This window comes from Lissotriton helveticus, chromosome 5_1 (genome assembly GCF_964261635.1).
Source record: "Lissotriton helveticus chromosome 5_1, aLisHel1.1, whole genome shotgun sequence".
Classification (NCBI taxonomy): domain Eukaryota; kingdom Metazoa; phylum Chordata; class Amphibia; order Caudata; family Salamandridae; genus Lissotriton; species Lissotriton helveticus.
Genome location: NC_136065.1, coordinates 87,128,784 through 87,144,803, shown reverse-complemented (window position 1 = coordinate 87,144,803; position 16,020 = coordinate 87,128,784). Strand labels below are relative to the sequence as shown.

General features: G+C 47.6%; 1 protein-coding gene across 1 annotated transcript in view; it reads left to right on the top strand.

Annotated features, from left to right (window-relative positions):
• Window positions 1–16,020, top strand: part of LOC144752978 (E3 ubiquitin-protein ligase TRIM39-like) — an 80,554-nt gene that overhangs the window by 18,202 nt on the left and 46,332 nt on the right. Inside the window, exon 2 of the mRNA XM_078640786.1 lies at window positions 10,243–10,265. Within this exon, the coding sequence (XP_078496912.1) occupies window positions 10,243–10,265 (23 nt within the window). The remainder of the gene's footprint in view (window positions 1–10,242; window positions 10,266–16,020) is intronic.

Here is a 16,020-nt window from a genome sequence, read left to right as displayed (position 1 = left end):
AAGTTGAGAGAGCACCAACTGTATGTTAAGTTGAGCAAATGCGAATTTGGGGTGACCGACGTCGAGTTCCTGGGGGTGGTGCTTAGCCCTAAAGGTTTGCAGATGTCAGAGCGCAAGGTGCTAGCGGTTCAGGAATGGCCTACCCCCAGAAATGTTAGAGATGTCCAGAGTTTTCTGGGCTTCGCTAATTACTATCGCCGCTTTATTCTACACTTCTCACAAGTGGCGGTTCCCATCACCAAGCTACTGAGGAAGGGGGTGCCTTTTGTATGGACTAGGGAGGCTGGGGAGGCATTTGAGAGTCTGAAGACCTCGTTCATCACTGCTCCTGTGCTTTCCCATCCAAATTTGTAACATCCATTCGTGGTAGAGGCTGATGCTTCTGATGAGGCCATGGTGCGGTATTATCTCAAAGAGACCCAGGTACAGGACAGCTCCATCCTGTAGCTTACCTATCCAGAAAAGTGAGTCCCGCTGAGCTCAATTACACAATAGCTGAGAAAGAACTCCTCTCCATCAAGAGAGCTTTTCAGGAGTGGAGACAGTATTTGTGGGGGGCCCGTCATACCATCACAGTGTACACCGACCATCGGAACCTACAATATATGTCATCTGCAAGACATCTCACGCAAAGACAAATGCGCTGGATGTTGTTCTTTGCGGAATATGAGTTTGTGGTCACGTACAAGCCTGGTAGCGAGAATCGCTGGAATTATGGCCTGAGACACTCAGGCCATAATTCCAGCAACTAAGGTGGTGTGTGTGGTGAGAGCCGAACACTTCCTAGAGGAGGTGAAGATACATCCATTCCCTGGGGGTTGGAATACTTGGGCAGCTGGTAAACCTGAAAGAACAGTGAGACAGGGGTTGCCTTTCCAGCATGATCGGTTGTTCTTGCCCACCGTCCAGTTACAGAAAAAGGCTTTTCTTTGGTGCCACGAAGTGCCCTTGGCAGGACATCCTGGCATTCGTAAGACTATCACTACGATACAAAGACATTTTTGGTGGGAAACATTGCCCAAGGATGTAACATTGTGGGTGTCACGATGTGATGTATGTGCTAGGGCAAAAGGAGTAAACACCAGGAAGGCAGGGAAACTCATGCCTATGCCTACCCCTAGTCGACCCTGGCAGAACATTAGTTTGGATTTTGTGTCGGGTTTACCTTCTGATCAGGGATACTCTGCCATACTAGTGGTTGTAGACAGCCTCACAAAGATGGGGCACTTTATACCTTGTAAGAACCTTCCAACAGCAGGACAGACAGCGCAATTGTTAGCCAGCAACATCATACGGTTGCATGGGATTCCGAGAGTAGTCGTCTCCGATCGAGAACCCCAGTTTATTGCGCGTTTTTGGTGCATGTGGTGTCGTGCGTTGAACATAGAGTCGTCTCTCTCCACAAGTTTCCATCCTCAGACTGATGGCCAAACTGAGAGGCTAAATCAGACGCTGAAGAAGTATCTGAGATGTTATTCGAAAGAGGCTCATGAATCATGGGTTGATTTGTTGTGGATGGCGGAATTGGCCTACAATAACGCATGGCACAGCTCCACTGGTATGTCTCCTTTCAAGGCCAATTTCGGTTATGATGCTACCACCTTGCCCGTAGACATACCAGAGGATGTGAAGAACCAGCCTTCAGTGAAGGAAAAGGTGCAGCTACTGAGAAAGGAACACAAGGGCGTGCAGGCGCACTTGCTAAAGGCAAAAGAGGTGTACAAGATGTGGGAAGATCGGCATCGCATGAAGGGTCGCCGGTATGAAGTGGGGGACAAGGTTTGGTTGTCAACGAAAAACATTCATTTCAAACTGCGAAGTGTTTTTCACCCCCGTTATATTGGCCCTTACCCAATTGTGAAAAGAATTAATCCTGTGGCCTATAAATTGAAGCTGCCGGGGTCGCTGAGAATACACCCGGTGTTTCATGTGCAGTTACTGAAACCAGCTTTGACCTCCAGGAGGGTGGCTCCTCCGCCAGTGGTGAGCGATGGAGGGCTTGAATATGAGGCGAAGAGCATCAGGGACTCTAAGTGGCGTAGGGGTGTGCTCTGTTATCTGGTGTCATGGAAGGGCTATTCTGCCGAGGACGACTCCTGGGAGCCGGTGACGAACATCCATGCCCCGAGGGCAGTTAGATCCTTTCATAGTAGGTACCGGCTACGCCTGGTCCTAGGAGGCGCTAGGGACGGGGACATACTGTCAGGATCACGTAGCCGCGCCTACCTAATTTGTTGAACTACATGTCCTATCAACGCGGTGGGTGTTCCTGGGATATAACTAAGGGTGGGACCAGGAGACTTTGTGCGTGATTGTGGTTCATTTCCTGTTTTCCTGAGTTTCCTGTGTTGGTGGAGGTCTCCTTGCTGTGTACTGCCAATTCGGAGATTCCTTGGTTACGTGCTGATTCAGCTCGGGTTCCCGAGCGCTGTGCTTGCCTAGTGCCTTTCCTCTAGGCCCCTTGCTTCTGGGTCGATACTCTTCGTCTCTATGGTAGGCTGGTGAGCTGGCTGATAGCTAGCTGCTTACAGGTGTGCAGAGGATTCCAGGCGTCCGAAGCGTGAGTAAAACGCTTTCTGCCTTGTGTCGAACTTTAGTTAAAACCGTCGTGGGACTTTCTTCGGCCACAACGTGTCTTTATTTTTGGTTGCATCGGTAGCGGAGCGCTGTGGCATTGCTACGCGCTACCGTTACGAAGTCCCACAATAGCTGGGGGAGTTGGAGGTTTCATTGCAAGTGCCAAAGCGGAAAGTAGTGGGTTGCTCTACACTTTTCCGTATTTGGAGACTGGTGTCCAAGTACGTTTGTTTTCGAATGCTAAAGGAATTATGTACTGAACTATTACAACGGAAGATAGTAGTAGGAGGCTACATCTTACCGTTTGTTTCACTGTTACTTTGTTATCTTCGGATCGGGTGATGGAACCCTTTTCTGATGACTTTGGATATATGTAAATATTGGAAGGGATAAGGAGAAGGATTTCTCTTTTTTTCTGGGAACAGTTTCAAAGGAGCATCATTTCAGTATGAACATTAATACTAGGGGGTGTGTTTTTCTACTAATATGTTCCTAATGAAGTATTTCACAAAAATGTATGGGTCTGAGGAATAACTTGTCTTTTCTATCATTAGGGATCAGGAACGTGTTCCGTTATATGTATATATCTACCTACAGCAGCAGGAGGGCACTCTTGGAGAACCTAAGCCAGGTGAATAGGGAGACATTAGCGAGAATGAAATGAGAGTAGTATTTCCTACGTGTAGTATAACATTGGTGTGTTTTCTCTTTCAGCTATCCCTTCCCTGCTGTTCCCTTCTGTCCCTCCCTGTTTTTTTTTTCCCCCGCCCGATCACTCGAACACCCTGTGTATTTATATATCAGGGTGTTGGTGAGGTCAGGAGGAGGAGCCTATATTGCTGCAACTGGACCGTGCGGAGTGCACCCTGACAAATCTTGCACACTCTGCCTTTTCTCCATGTAGGCTGCATGCAGCCTAAATTGAGAAAATGGCCTCCCCATAGACGCCTGTGTGAAGCGTTGTGATTGGCTTAGGGGAGGGAAGCTTCAAGTGATGATCCACAGGCATACCCTGTTCTCCTCTGCAGGCTCCTCAGTGGCATACACAGGTAGGGAGGGTGACCAGATGACTCCATGCCACCGGGACACAACATTTCAATTTCTGGGCTTTAGATTTAACTCATTGGTGCATTCTGGGAGTTGTGTTTTGGTTCTTTTTACTTGACCCTACTGCTTCAACACATCAGATAATTATGTTATGTAAAAGCAAAAGTCCAGGAATTGGAAAGTGGTGTCCCAGTGACATGGAGCCATCTGGCCACACTACAGAAAGGGTGACTTGGGACCGCTGAACACTCTCACACGAGCTTGTTAGTCGCGGGTGGAGGGGCGGGGGGATCACGTGGGGGGAAGGTTTAATAAAAAAAACGTTAACTTTACCTTACTTCGCCGGCCTGCTCCAGTCCCACGTCGTCTCTGCTTCTCTGCTGCAGCAGAAGCCTCAATGCAAAAAGGCATGTTTAGAAACATCCATGCACCGTGTGCCAGGCACCATGTAGTGCCTGACACATGGTGCATGGATGTTTCGGGGGCACCAAGGATGCCCCCTCGTTCCCATCTCGGAGGCCCGGTGGGAACGGGGGCCTTGCTAGGAGCCCCCAAACTCTTTCTTTCTACCTTTTCATGGTGGTCAGATCACCATGAAAAGGCAGAGGAAAAGGGACATCGTAATCCCGACGTCAGTGCCTGCGGAGGCACCAGTGCCATTCAGGGATTACCTATCCGACCGCTGCCCTGCCTGGATCTCCGATCATAGTGGAGGCAGCGGTCTTTCCCCCTGCCGACAGCGCTCCAACCGCCGCTATCGTAATCCGGTGGTCAGACCGCGGCACTGGAGGTAGGATGGACCGCCACTGATGGCCAGTCGATGGCTGTCCATACGACATCGTAATCGGACCCTAAATATGTTGCTTGTATAATTACACAACATATTTAAATTGTAATTCTTTTAGGGGCAGGTTGTGTGTTTTGTAGGGGTGTAGGGTGGGAGGTAAATTAATTTTAATTAATTCATTATTAATTAATAATTATTATTTACTTGAAAATGAATTATGTTAATTGTTTAATTTTGTTTTAAAATTAAGTTGCAGGTGTGGGTTGTGTGTTTTGCAGAGGATTAGGGTGGGAAGTGAATTATATCATTAATTATACATTTTTAATTAAAATGAATTATTGAATAGCGAACTAACTATTGCAATTGCATACTTTTTTTATTAGTACATTTTAGGTGTTAGTAGTGTGTTTCGTAGGGATATAGGGTGGGAAGTAATTAAATTGGATTTATTTAATTGCATTTTTGTTAATACTTACATTTTAAATTATATTAATTATTTAAATAATAGAGTATGTAAATTGTGAAATATATTAAATGTTTTTATGTTTTGTATGTTGTTTTTGTATATGTAAAGGGTGTATAGATAATTAATTATATTTATTAATAAATAAAGGTAATTTCTAATATTTATAGAAATGATAAATAATTATGTAAAATAGGTAAATACAAATTATTTATATTATATATTCGGTGCGAGTTGTTGAATTTGTAGGAGTAGATGTTGGGAAGTTATTTAAATACTATTAATTAAATATTAGTTAATTATTAATAATATGTTGCGGAGTCTGGGGTCCAGGGCTCAGAGCTCGGCAGTGGTGTATTTGCCAGGGTTCCTGTCTCTGGGCGTGTCCAGGCGCTAACAGGCACGGCTGAGCTTGCCTTTGGCAGGTATTTGGCAAACCAGCTGTGTGCCCACTGCACGTGCATGCTGTGCGGTCGCACTGCAGCCTCCAGGTCCTATGAGGAGAGAAGGGCAGTGGGTGGCGGTGGGCAGAGCGGGCAGGAGGAGGGAAACTGGGCTGCGAAATGGAGCAAAATGTGTGGGAAAAGCAGCAAAGAATAAGAAAATGGAGGCAACGAGGCAAAAATACAATGAGACTAACCATGGGTCCCTCGATAAGCCACAAATTGCCTTCAGTATGTAAGGACCAATGGCAGACTAGCAAGCATAACATCAGATTCTCACTCACATCCACTCACTCACACTCATTTTCACTCACACTCCATTATTCATTTTCACTTGCACTCATCTATTCTTACTTAACTTAACTCACTCTCACTCATTCTTACTGTAACAGGAATACTTACTCATTCACTTGCACTAACTCTGTCATTCTCACACACTCACTCATTCTCTCTCCTTCATACATACTCACTCTCACTCCTATTCACTCTAACTCTTGCTCACTCATACTTTCTCACCCATGTGCAGTCACTCCTATTGTCACTCATTCTAATTTACTCATACTCGCTGACACTCAATCTCACTTATTCTCACTCACTACCTTTCTCTGGCTCCCACTCACTGCCTGTCACAGAGTCTCATTCACTTTTACTCACACATACTCATGCTGAAACATACTGACACACACTAAGAAACACATGCTCTCTTGTACACAAACACACTCTCACCCACAAGTATGCACACTACATACATTAAAAAACATTTTCATTTAAAATATCTGCAACTGAAGTACTCGTTCTAGATCCTTGTGCACCAGTTTTGTTACTGCACTAATCGTGAATAATAAACTATTATTCACTATTAGTGGAATAAAAGATTGACAGAAAACGAAGGTGGAGCACGACTCCCATAAGGGTGAGCAGCCGCTTGTCTTTTTGGAACTGATTTTGCTAAATCTGAAGCCAGGGGTCACACAAGCAGTGCCAGGGGTCACAAGGGGAAAGCCAGGAGGTTGAGCTGCGACCCCTGGTAATCTCTAAACGATGTCCATGCATGTGACCCTGTTGCGTACATCATAAACTGTGTCAAGTGACCCCATTTAGAATATCAGAATGTGCTGTGTTTTGCTTTTCCATTCAGAATCACACTGTGCTATGTTATTACTATTCAGAATATCAGTTTCTGCTATGTAGGTGACCTCATTCAGAATATCACATTCTATGCTTAGTCATGTGATGCCACAGAATGTTGATCAATCAATTAATTAATCAGGGATTTATAAAACGCTGCAAATCACCATTGAGAGACTCAAGGCGCTGGAGTAGCTAACTAGTTTGTGATTATTATTCATTCCCTGTCTTTTCCAGAATTCCCAAAGCATTGGGGTGGTCCCGAGGTGCAGGGGAAGGTCGTTTCAAGCTTTGCCCGCCAGGTGTGAGAAAGAGTGTCCTCCGCTGTTGCTTTGGCGGATCTGGGGGGTGTCTGCGAGAAAAAGGGAGGCGGATCGTTGGTGTATGGTCGGTTGGTGGAAAGTCATGTGTTTGTTTATGTATGCTGGTCTTTCGTTGTGTAGCGCTTTGTATGTGTGGGTCAACATCTTGAACTGTCATGTCTTCTGGATTGGGGGCCAGTGTCATTCTGGGGAGGATGAGTCTTACTGCTGAGTTTTGTATTGTCTGTATTCTCTTCAGGAGCCATGTGGTGAATCCTACATAGAGTGTGCTCCCGTAGTTCATCTTGCTGGTGGCAAAGGCCTGCACGACGGTCCTTCTGGTGTTGACTTGGAGGCACGTGAAGATCTTGCGGAGCATGCGAAGGGTGTAGAAGCAGGCGGATGAGACTGCGTTTACCTGTTTCTTCATAGATATTTTGCTGTCCAAGGAGATGCTGAGTTTGAGGGTGTGGTCTGTCAGGGTGGGAGATGGGCTGAATTCGGCAGGCCATCATGAGTTGTTCCATGGCGAGGTGCTGTTCTCAAAGATGAGGACTTCTGCCTTGTCAGTTTTGAGCTTGAGATAGTTGTCCTCCATTCAGCCAGCAACGTTCTTCATACACCTGTGATAGTTGGCTCTGCTGGTGGAGGAGTCTTCTGACAGCGAGAGGATGAGCTGGGTGTCATCGGCATAGGAGATGATGTTGAGTCCATCCGATCTGACTGTGTTGGCCAGGGGGGGGATGTACATTTTGGAGAGGGTGGTGCTACAGGACGATCCTTGGGAGATGGCACAGATGATCTTCTTGGGTTCCAATGTAAATGGTGGGAGATAGATTCTCTGGGTTTCTCCGGTGAGGTATGAGGCAATCCATTTGAGGGCGCCTCCCTGGATCCTGATGTGGGCAATCTGTTGATCAAGATGTGATGAAAGATGGTGTCAAAAATGGCTAATAGGTCCAGGAGGATGAGAGCTGCCATTTCGCCATGGTCTAGCGGGGCCATGATGTCGCCCGTGGCTCTGATCTGAGCTGTCTCGTTGCTGTGGTTGGCTCAGAATTCAGATTGAGAGGGGTCTATCAGGTTGTTGTGTTCCAGGTGTGGTTGATTGCCTTTTCAAGAACCTTCACTGGAACGGGGAGCAGGGAGTTGGGTGGGTAGTTCTTTATTTCTGCTGGGTCGGCGGATTGTTTCTTCATGGGGCCGCACTTCAGCTTGCTTCCAGTCCTCAGGTGAGGAGGCCAAGGTGCTGGAGGTGTCCAGGATTTATAGGGCTTGTTGCCAATCTTGTTGCTCTCCGACCATGAAGATGTGGTAGGGACAGGGGTCCCTGGGTGCTCGTGAGTACACACTGTACACAATGGAGATCGCAGCTTGAGTTGTGAGAGGGACCCACTGGGTGAGCAGGTGTTCTGAATTTGTGATTGTGGGTGTGAGCAGGCTGACGCTGTCAGCAGAGGGGGTTTGGGTTTAAAGTTTTAGAAAATGACGAAGATCTTGTCGTGGAAGAAGTCTGCCAGGGTGTCGCTCCTTACTGTGGTTTGTGCTGGCTTCTATGTTGTATGCTAGGGCATTCTTCTTTGTTTCTTGCAGGAGGAGTTGGTACTGGTTGAGAGCCGCCTTGACGTGGTATGGCCCCTTGTCTCTTTGCTTTTGTGCCACTTCTTCTCTAGTTGCCGGCAGTTGCGTTTGGTGGATTCCAGCCCCTCGATGAATCTGCTGACTTTTCTGGCAGGTCCTTAGGATTTTGCTGGCTTGTTGGGGAAGATTGTGCCGGCACAATCTGTGATCCACTGGGAGAAGTTATTTGCAGCCTGTTCTGGGTTGAATGGTGTGCCTGGGAGCTGGAAGTTGAGATTGTTGTTCCACTGGTCTTCTGATTTCTTTTTCCCGTTTTTGCGGGTGGAGCTGGGAGGCATGGTGCGAGTGTTGATAGGTCCTGTGGTGGTCGGTCCAGGTGAGCTGTGCCACATGGTGGATGTGAAGATGGGGTCGGGCGTCTATTTAGCGATGTGCGTTGGATCAGTGACAAGTTGCTTGAGGCCGATGTTGCTCATGCTTTCAAGGAGGTTGTGTTGTGCCACTGGGGTCGCTGAGGTGGAAGTTGAGATCCCCTAGGAAGATGTGGTGCTGTGAGTCAATGGCGACCAGGACGATGGAGTCAGGGATGGAGTTGCAGAAGCTGGAGCATGGTCCTGGTGGTCTGTAGGCGATGGTGCCTCTGATGGTGCTTTTTCTGTCTGGGTGTAGCTGGAAGTTGAGATGCTCCATTATACGGGTTGAGTCGTCTGAGGAGATCTTGCAGCGGATGGTGTCCTTGTCGATTACGGCAAATCCACCTCTGTGTTTGTTGGTTCGGTCCTGGTGTGTTATCTTGTAGCCTCGGGGGTGGCGATGGCGATGTCCAGTGCAAAGACAGAGTTCAGCCAGGTCTCTTTGAAGTTGATGACGGCCACAGAGAGGGATGAGTTCATGTCCCAGATTTCCGTGGCGTGTTTGCTGAGTTATTGTGCGTAGTATAGAATACACTGGAGTTGTGCAATGGTGGTCTCGGTCAGCATGGTGGACGGTCATGTTTGTGGCGTTGTTGGTTGCTTTGCTTTTGCATGTGAAGTGCTGGTGCTGACAAGAGAAAGGTCCTTGGGTGGTGTGCGGAGATGTGTGGCAGCAGTTGTTATTGATGCAGCCGAGATGTAGGCCTCAGTGATTTGAGGAACTGAATCTTCATGGGGTGGAAGAACCAGGGTTGCTGGTGCTGGGCGCGGTCCAGGTGCATACAGGCAAAGTCAGACCTGCCTTTGGAGCGCCCGCTGCACGTGCCTACTGCACTCGGTCGCTGCGCAGTCACGCTGTGACCTCCAATAAGTAGGTCCTGGAAGGTGGGAGGGTCACTGGGAGGTGGTGGGCGGGGCCAGCAGGCGGGAAACAACAGTGGGAATTGTGAGGGGAGAAAGGTTCAGCAAAAACAGGAGCACAGCATTCAAAACAGCAGAGGAAGCAGACAAAGAGGTGCATGAGAGACAAATACAGGACCAACAATAGGGACACAAGCCAGGCAGCAAGAATACTTAGTGAGGGGCAGCAGACACAGGGACCTGCTAAATGGGGTCGCACTGCAACCTCCGTTAAGTAGGTCCTGGGAGGTAAGAGAGTCAATGGGAGGCTGTGGGCAGGGGCCGGCATGAGACAAAAACTGTTGGAATCGCAGAGGAGAAAGGCTCAGCAAAAACAGGACAGCAGCAATGAAAACCTCAAAGACGCAGAGAAAACAGTGTGTGAGAGACAAATACACCAACAATAATAGGGACACAAACCAGGCTGCAACAAAAATGTGCGAAAAGCAGCGAACACGGAGACCTGCTCCTGTGTCATTGGCCCCCCGTCACTGTTTTTAACCATGGATAGTTAAAAGTGTTTTACTCCTAAAAATACCGCCATAAATGTAGCATCTTCTCTGGAAACTGATTTCTCTGTGTTTGTTTCTCTGTTTTGCAGGATGTCAGAAGCACCCTGAGCAGGTAAGGCTGGTTTATTATTCTCCTCTCAGTGTGTGGCAGTTGTCGGCTGAGTGGTTGTTTTGACATAATGTTTATCAACATACCTGTGTTGAAAAGTGCTTGGACCGGTTGATTCCCTACCAGGATACTGCAGTGGGGATGTGCACACTTCTGGTGTCGTTTGTGGTGGATGGAGTATACCACATGGATCATTCTTCTTTCTTCTTCATCTGGTGGGACATCTGCAGATGTTGGTGTAATTGCCCTGATATTTGTTTTTCTGGTGTTGTTTGTGGTCGATGGCATATGCCACATGGATCATTCTCCATCCGTCATCATCTGGTGGGACTTCTGCTGATTTTGGTGTAATTGCCCTGATATTTGTTTTTCTGGTGTTGTTTGTGGTCGATGGCATATGCCACATGGATCATTCTCCACCCGTCATCATCTGGTGGGACCTCTGCTGATTTTGGTGTAATTGCTCTGATATTTGTTCTTCTGGGTGGCTTGTATGTGTGGGTTTATCAACACATTTTTACTCCCTGACTTACTGTGCTTCAAGCTGCACAGTCCAGGACAAGCACCTGTCTGGAGTAAACTTCCTCTGCAATCCCTACATGGGCGACTCGAGATTGGTTTGGAACCTGTGTGGGTTGAGCTGTTGTATCTGATCATGTTCACAGGTTCCAATTTAAAGGTTTGGTGAGGGTCGCCTCCATATGGGAGGCCCTAGAGCTGGAGAGTTTGTTGAAGTACCAGAGTGGCTAAAGATCAGGCCGTGACTTTTTCTCATTCTCTGCACTTTCGTCGTTTTGTAGATGCACAACCCTGCATGACTTGAGCTCTGGTGTCCCCGGCTTCATCCGTTACCATGCACACACTGGCCAGTTCTCTTACCCAGGCATAAAACCCATCCACTGATCCATCAAGGTTCTGTCTTGTTTGCCAGAGTATGAACTGTTCCTAATTGGGGTTTACCAGGAACGCAAAATGGTCATTCGCTACATTCACCATGTTCTGGTGCTCGTGGGGCCGACCGAACCTCGCAAGGGTGTGTGAGAATTTGGGGGGCTCTCTTCCTCTCCTCCAAAACACCAAAAAGAAAACTGCCCATTCTGGAAACATTGCTTAGGGCAGAAGATAGCGATTGATGAAGATAACGAGAACGAGACTGATCAGGGGGAAAACGAAGAAGGTGTGAAGTATGGTCAGAAAATAATGAGATGGTAGAATGGCACCGATGCTTGGTGGAGGTCAGTTGCCGGGAGAGTCAGTAGATGACTACATAGCCGAGGTAAGGGCCTTAGCGGCATCTTATAGTGCAACCATTTCAAGATGAAATGTTCAGAGACCAGCTGGCATAAGCCATTGCTAAGAAAAGAACACAAGAAAAGCTTCATGAAAAAGGACTTTGTTCTAGCAGAAGCCATATACATAGAAAAAAGGTTTGAACGCATAAAACAAAAGCTGAGTGTAAAGAGGACAAGAGCTCAGGACATTACAGAGGCGCACCCTTCACTGTGTACAGAAGTCTTCACGTAGAGCTCACTCTGCCCAGACACCCAAGCCCCCTTAGGTGGCCAAGCCCTGCTACTCACACCTTTTGGCTTGTGCAGAAGATCTCACCAAGACTCACTACCCCCAGACATGATCCCTATGAGGTGACCAAGCCCCTACCAAGCACATTCATGTCTTGTGTAGAAACCTTCACAGGAGCCTCTCTCCAGACAACCAAAGCCTCTTCAGGACGCCAAACATCCAAAGCCTCTTCAGGACGCCAAACATCCAAAGCCTCTTCAGGACGCCAAACATCCAAAGCCTCTTCAGGACGCCAAACATCCAAAGCCTCTTCAGGACGCCAAACATCCAAAGCCTCTTCAGGACGCCAAACATCCAAAGCCTCTTCGGGACGCCAAACATCCAAACCCTCTTCAGGACGCCAAACATCCAAAGCCTCTTCAGGACGCCAAACATCCAAAGCCTCTTCAGGACGCCAAACATCCAAAGCCTCTTCAGGACGCCAAACATCCAAAGCCTCTTCAGGACGCCAAACATCCAAAGCCTCTTCAGGACGCCAAACATCCAAAGCCTCTTCGAGCCACTTAGACGTCTTCCTCCTCATTAATTGATGATGATGATGAAGAGAATGAGAAAGAGGGTGATCAAGGGGAAAATGAAGAAGAACGGGTGAAATATGGTCAGATAAAAATGAAGTGGTAGAGCGGCACCACTCCTTGCTAGAGGTGATTGCCAGTAGATGACTGTGTAGTGGAGTTAGGGGCTGAAGTGGAATCTTGTAATTCTGTGTCATTCCAAGACTAAATGTTCAGAGACCAGATGGTTCAAACTATTTACTGCAAAAGAACCCAAGAAAAAATATTATTGATGAAGGACTTTACTCTATTAAAGGCCATAGATGCAGCGAAAAGGCTTGAATGCTTGTCTCAAGACAGAAAACAATGATGTGCAAGTTCTGTGGAGCAGCCTTAAGTTTACAAGGTAGGATCCCAAGAGGACAAGGGCTCAGAGGCTTAGAGGAAAAACACCAGAAGGAACGACGGAGCAGGAGACGTAGATAATGGCTGCATTGATAGGGGTGTTGTAAGAGAAGAAGAGGCAATACCTATGATTACAGGTAAACATGGTAGTGGAAGCACACAATAAGTATGTTTACAGTGGATCTAAAGATGAATTTAATCTAAAAATGTGTGGAGAGTGATATGACCGTGATACTTTTTGTGCAAGATCAAAGTGAATATAGAAACTGTCCAAGAATGGCGGATTCTGTTGAACATTATAAGTTCATTGGCGATGATGTGGTCCATGTGTATCAGGGGGTGGAATTGAAAACGTCTGATATCAAAAGAATGGCAGATGGCAGGAAACAAATAAACGTGGTGGAATGTTTTGATCCCACATCACTTTTTAGGCTGTGACTGCTGGTGACTTTTAAAAGTGATTTGGTGAAATATTTGGCCCAAATTCGTGTGAGTGAGCCGGCCTTCTCATTGAGTTCAAGGGGGCTCACTAGCTCCCACTCTGACTCACTCACTGTCACTAGGTCTCATTCTCTTTCTGACTCACTCACTTATGCTCAGTCCGTCTAACTGAGTCTCCTTCATTCTCACTCAGTCAAACACAATCTCACTAAATCAATGGCGCTCTGATTCACCTATCACTCAATCACACTCTGACTCATCTGTCACGGAATCTCACTCCGACTCCCCTTGTCTCACTCACTCTCACTTGTTTCCTCTTAGTCCCACTCATTCCGCCTCACATGTCTCACTCATTCTCTCAGTCACTCAGTCTCACTCTTGCTACGACTCACTCAGAATGTGATTCACTCATTCTCAGTCTCCCCTAGTTTCACTTATTTTCACCTATTTTCAGTCAATCAGTGTTAATCAGATTCATTCAGTTTCACCGACTCGCCTTGTTCCATCCGTTCTCACTAATTGCTATTCAGTTCCACTCATTCAGTCACTCGGACAAAATCAGTATAATTGATTCTCACTCTGTCTCATTCATTGTAAATGTTTTTGTACTTGTATAGCGCGCAGCTACCCGTACCGGGTTTCCCGGCGCTTGTACTCATACCGCTAAGGAACCCTTCCTGGCTTTCCTTGTGTAGTGTCCACTCCTGGGCACCCCCATGGTGAAACCAGGCATCCCAGCGCTGTTGGGGCCGTTGAGGAGATTAAGCAAGCTATTGCCCAGAGTTGCAGAGTGGGACCCATGATTAGAATAGGCACTGAGGCGAGAATATCAGGTCAGAGGAACTTTTTTTGAGCCCGAGACCCGCCGAGGTGGGAATCGAACCCTGGTCCCGGGCCAGAGCTCTGCATCAAGGTCTGCCGCTCTAACCATTGAGCCACACTTCTCCACACTCCACACTCAGAGTGTGGCTCACTAAGGGCCTGATTTAGATCTCGGCGGACGTGTTACTCCATCACAACTGTGACGTATATTGTGTCTGCCGAAATATGACTCCCATTATATAGTGAAGGAAGGAGAGGGTGGGATTGGACTCAAGAGAGGGTACAGCTTTGGAGCTTGGTCCTTGATTCGGAACGGAGGTTCATCGTTTGAGAATGGCTGTGATCTGAGAGCGGCAGGACATAGAACATGTCTCCGGAAGATTGAATTGGGAATTCACATGTACGGAGGCTTGGAGGGTGAGGTCCAGTTCCTAAAAGGACAGATACCTTTAAAATCTACTTAATGTTTGTAGACATCCTGTGATCTCAAGAACACGGACTCTGTTGTACCTCACTGTAGTCTCACACCCTTGTCTCTTTTGTACCCTCCTCCAGCCTTGAGGCCTGGCTATGCTCTCCCCTCTTGTGGTGGTGTTGTAAGGCCTGGCTGTGGTCTCACTGCTCTTGGTCCATTGTATTCCTCCTGCTGTCTCTTGAGGCCTGGCTCCGCTGTCCTTTCCTGTGATCTCAAGTCCTGTCTTGGTTATACTCCCCTGTAGTCTGACCAGGCTTGTCTCAGGTGCCCCTTCTCTGGTCTCACAAGGTATGGCCCTGTTTTACCCCTCCTTTAGACTCACAAGAGCTGTCTCTGTTGTGCCTTCCTATAGTCTCACGAGGCCTGGCTCTATTTTCCTTTCCTGTCCTCTCGCAAGGACTTGCTCTGTTGTGTGTCTCCTAAAATTCTAAAGAGCTCTGACTTTGTTGTACCCTTTTGTGCTCTCATCAGACCTGGCTCTGCGGACCCCCTCCTGTGGCCTCACAAGGCCTGGCTCTGGTGTACCACCCCTTGTAGTCTCATTAGGGCTCGCTCAATTATGCTTCCTGTGCTCCCACTCAGGCCTGGCTCTGTTGCACCTCCTCCTGTGGTCTTACTGGGTCTCTCTCTGTTGTACCTAATACTGCAGTCTCACTAGTTCTTGTGCTGTTATACCTCCTCGTGTGGCACTACGGTGTCTTGTGCTGTTATAACTCTTCCAGTGATCTCACTAGGCATTCCACCGTTGTACCTTCTGCTGTGGTCTTACTAGGTGAAACGTTGTTATAACACCTCCTGCGGAGTCACTAAGCCTTGCTCTGTTATACCCCCTCCTGTGACCTCCCTAGTTCTTGCTCTGTTATACCTCCTCCTGTGACCTCCCTAGTTCTTGCTCTGTTATACCTCCTCCTGTGACCTCCCTAGTTCTTGTGCTGTTATACCTCCTCCTGTGACCTCCCTAGTTCTTGCGCGGTTATACCTCCTCCTGTGACCTCCCTAGTTCTTGCGCTGTTATACCTCCTCCTGTGACCTCCCTAGTTCTTGCGCTGTTATACCTCCTCCTGTGACCTCCCTAGTTCTTGCGCTGTTATACCTCCTCCTGTGACCTCCCTAGTTCTTGTGCTGTTATACCTCCTCCTGTGACCTCCCTAGTTCCTGCGCGGTTATACCTCCTCCTGTGACCTCCCTAGTTCTTGCGCTGTTATACCTCCTCCTGTGACCTCCCTAGTTCTTGCGCTGTTATACCTCCTCCTGTGACCTCCCTAGTTCTTGTGCTGTTATACCTCCTCCTGTGACCTCCCTAGTTCCTGCGCGGTTATACCTCCTCCTGTGACCTCCCTAGTTCTTGTGCTGTTGTACCTCCTCCTGTGGTCTTACCAGGTCTCTCTGTTGTACCTGGTGCTGTGGTTTCACTCTATTTTACTTGTAAAAAAATGGGTTATTAATTGAGGGGGGTGATAGTCCCACTCAAGTAACTGCCACAATCCTTGTGACTGTGAACCACAAAAATCACTGTATTCATCTGTGATTAACCCTCTGG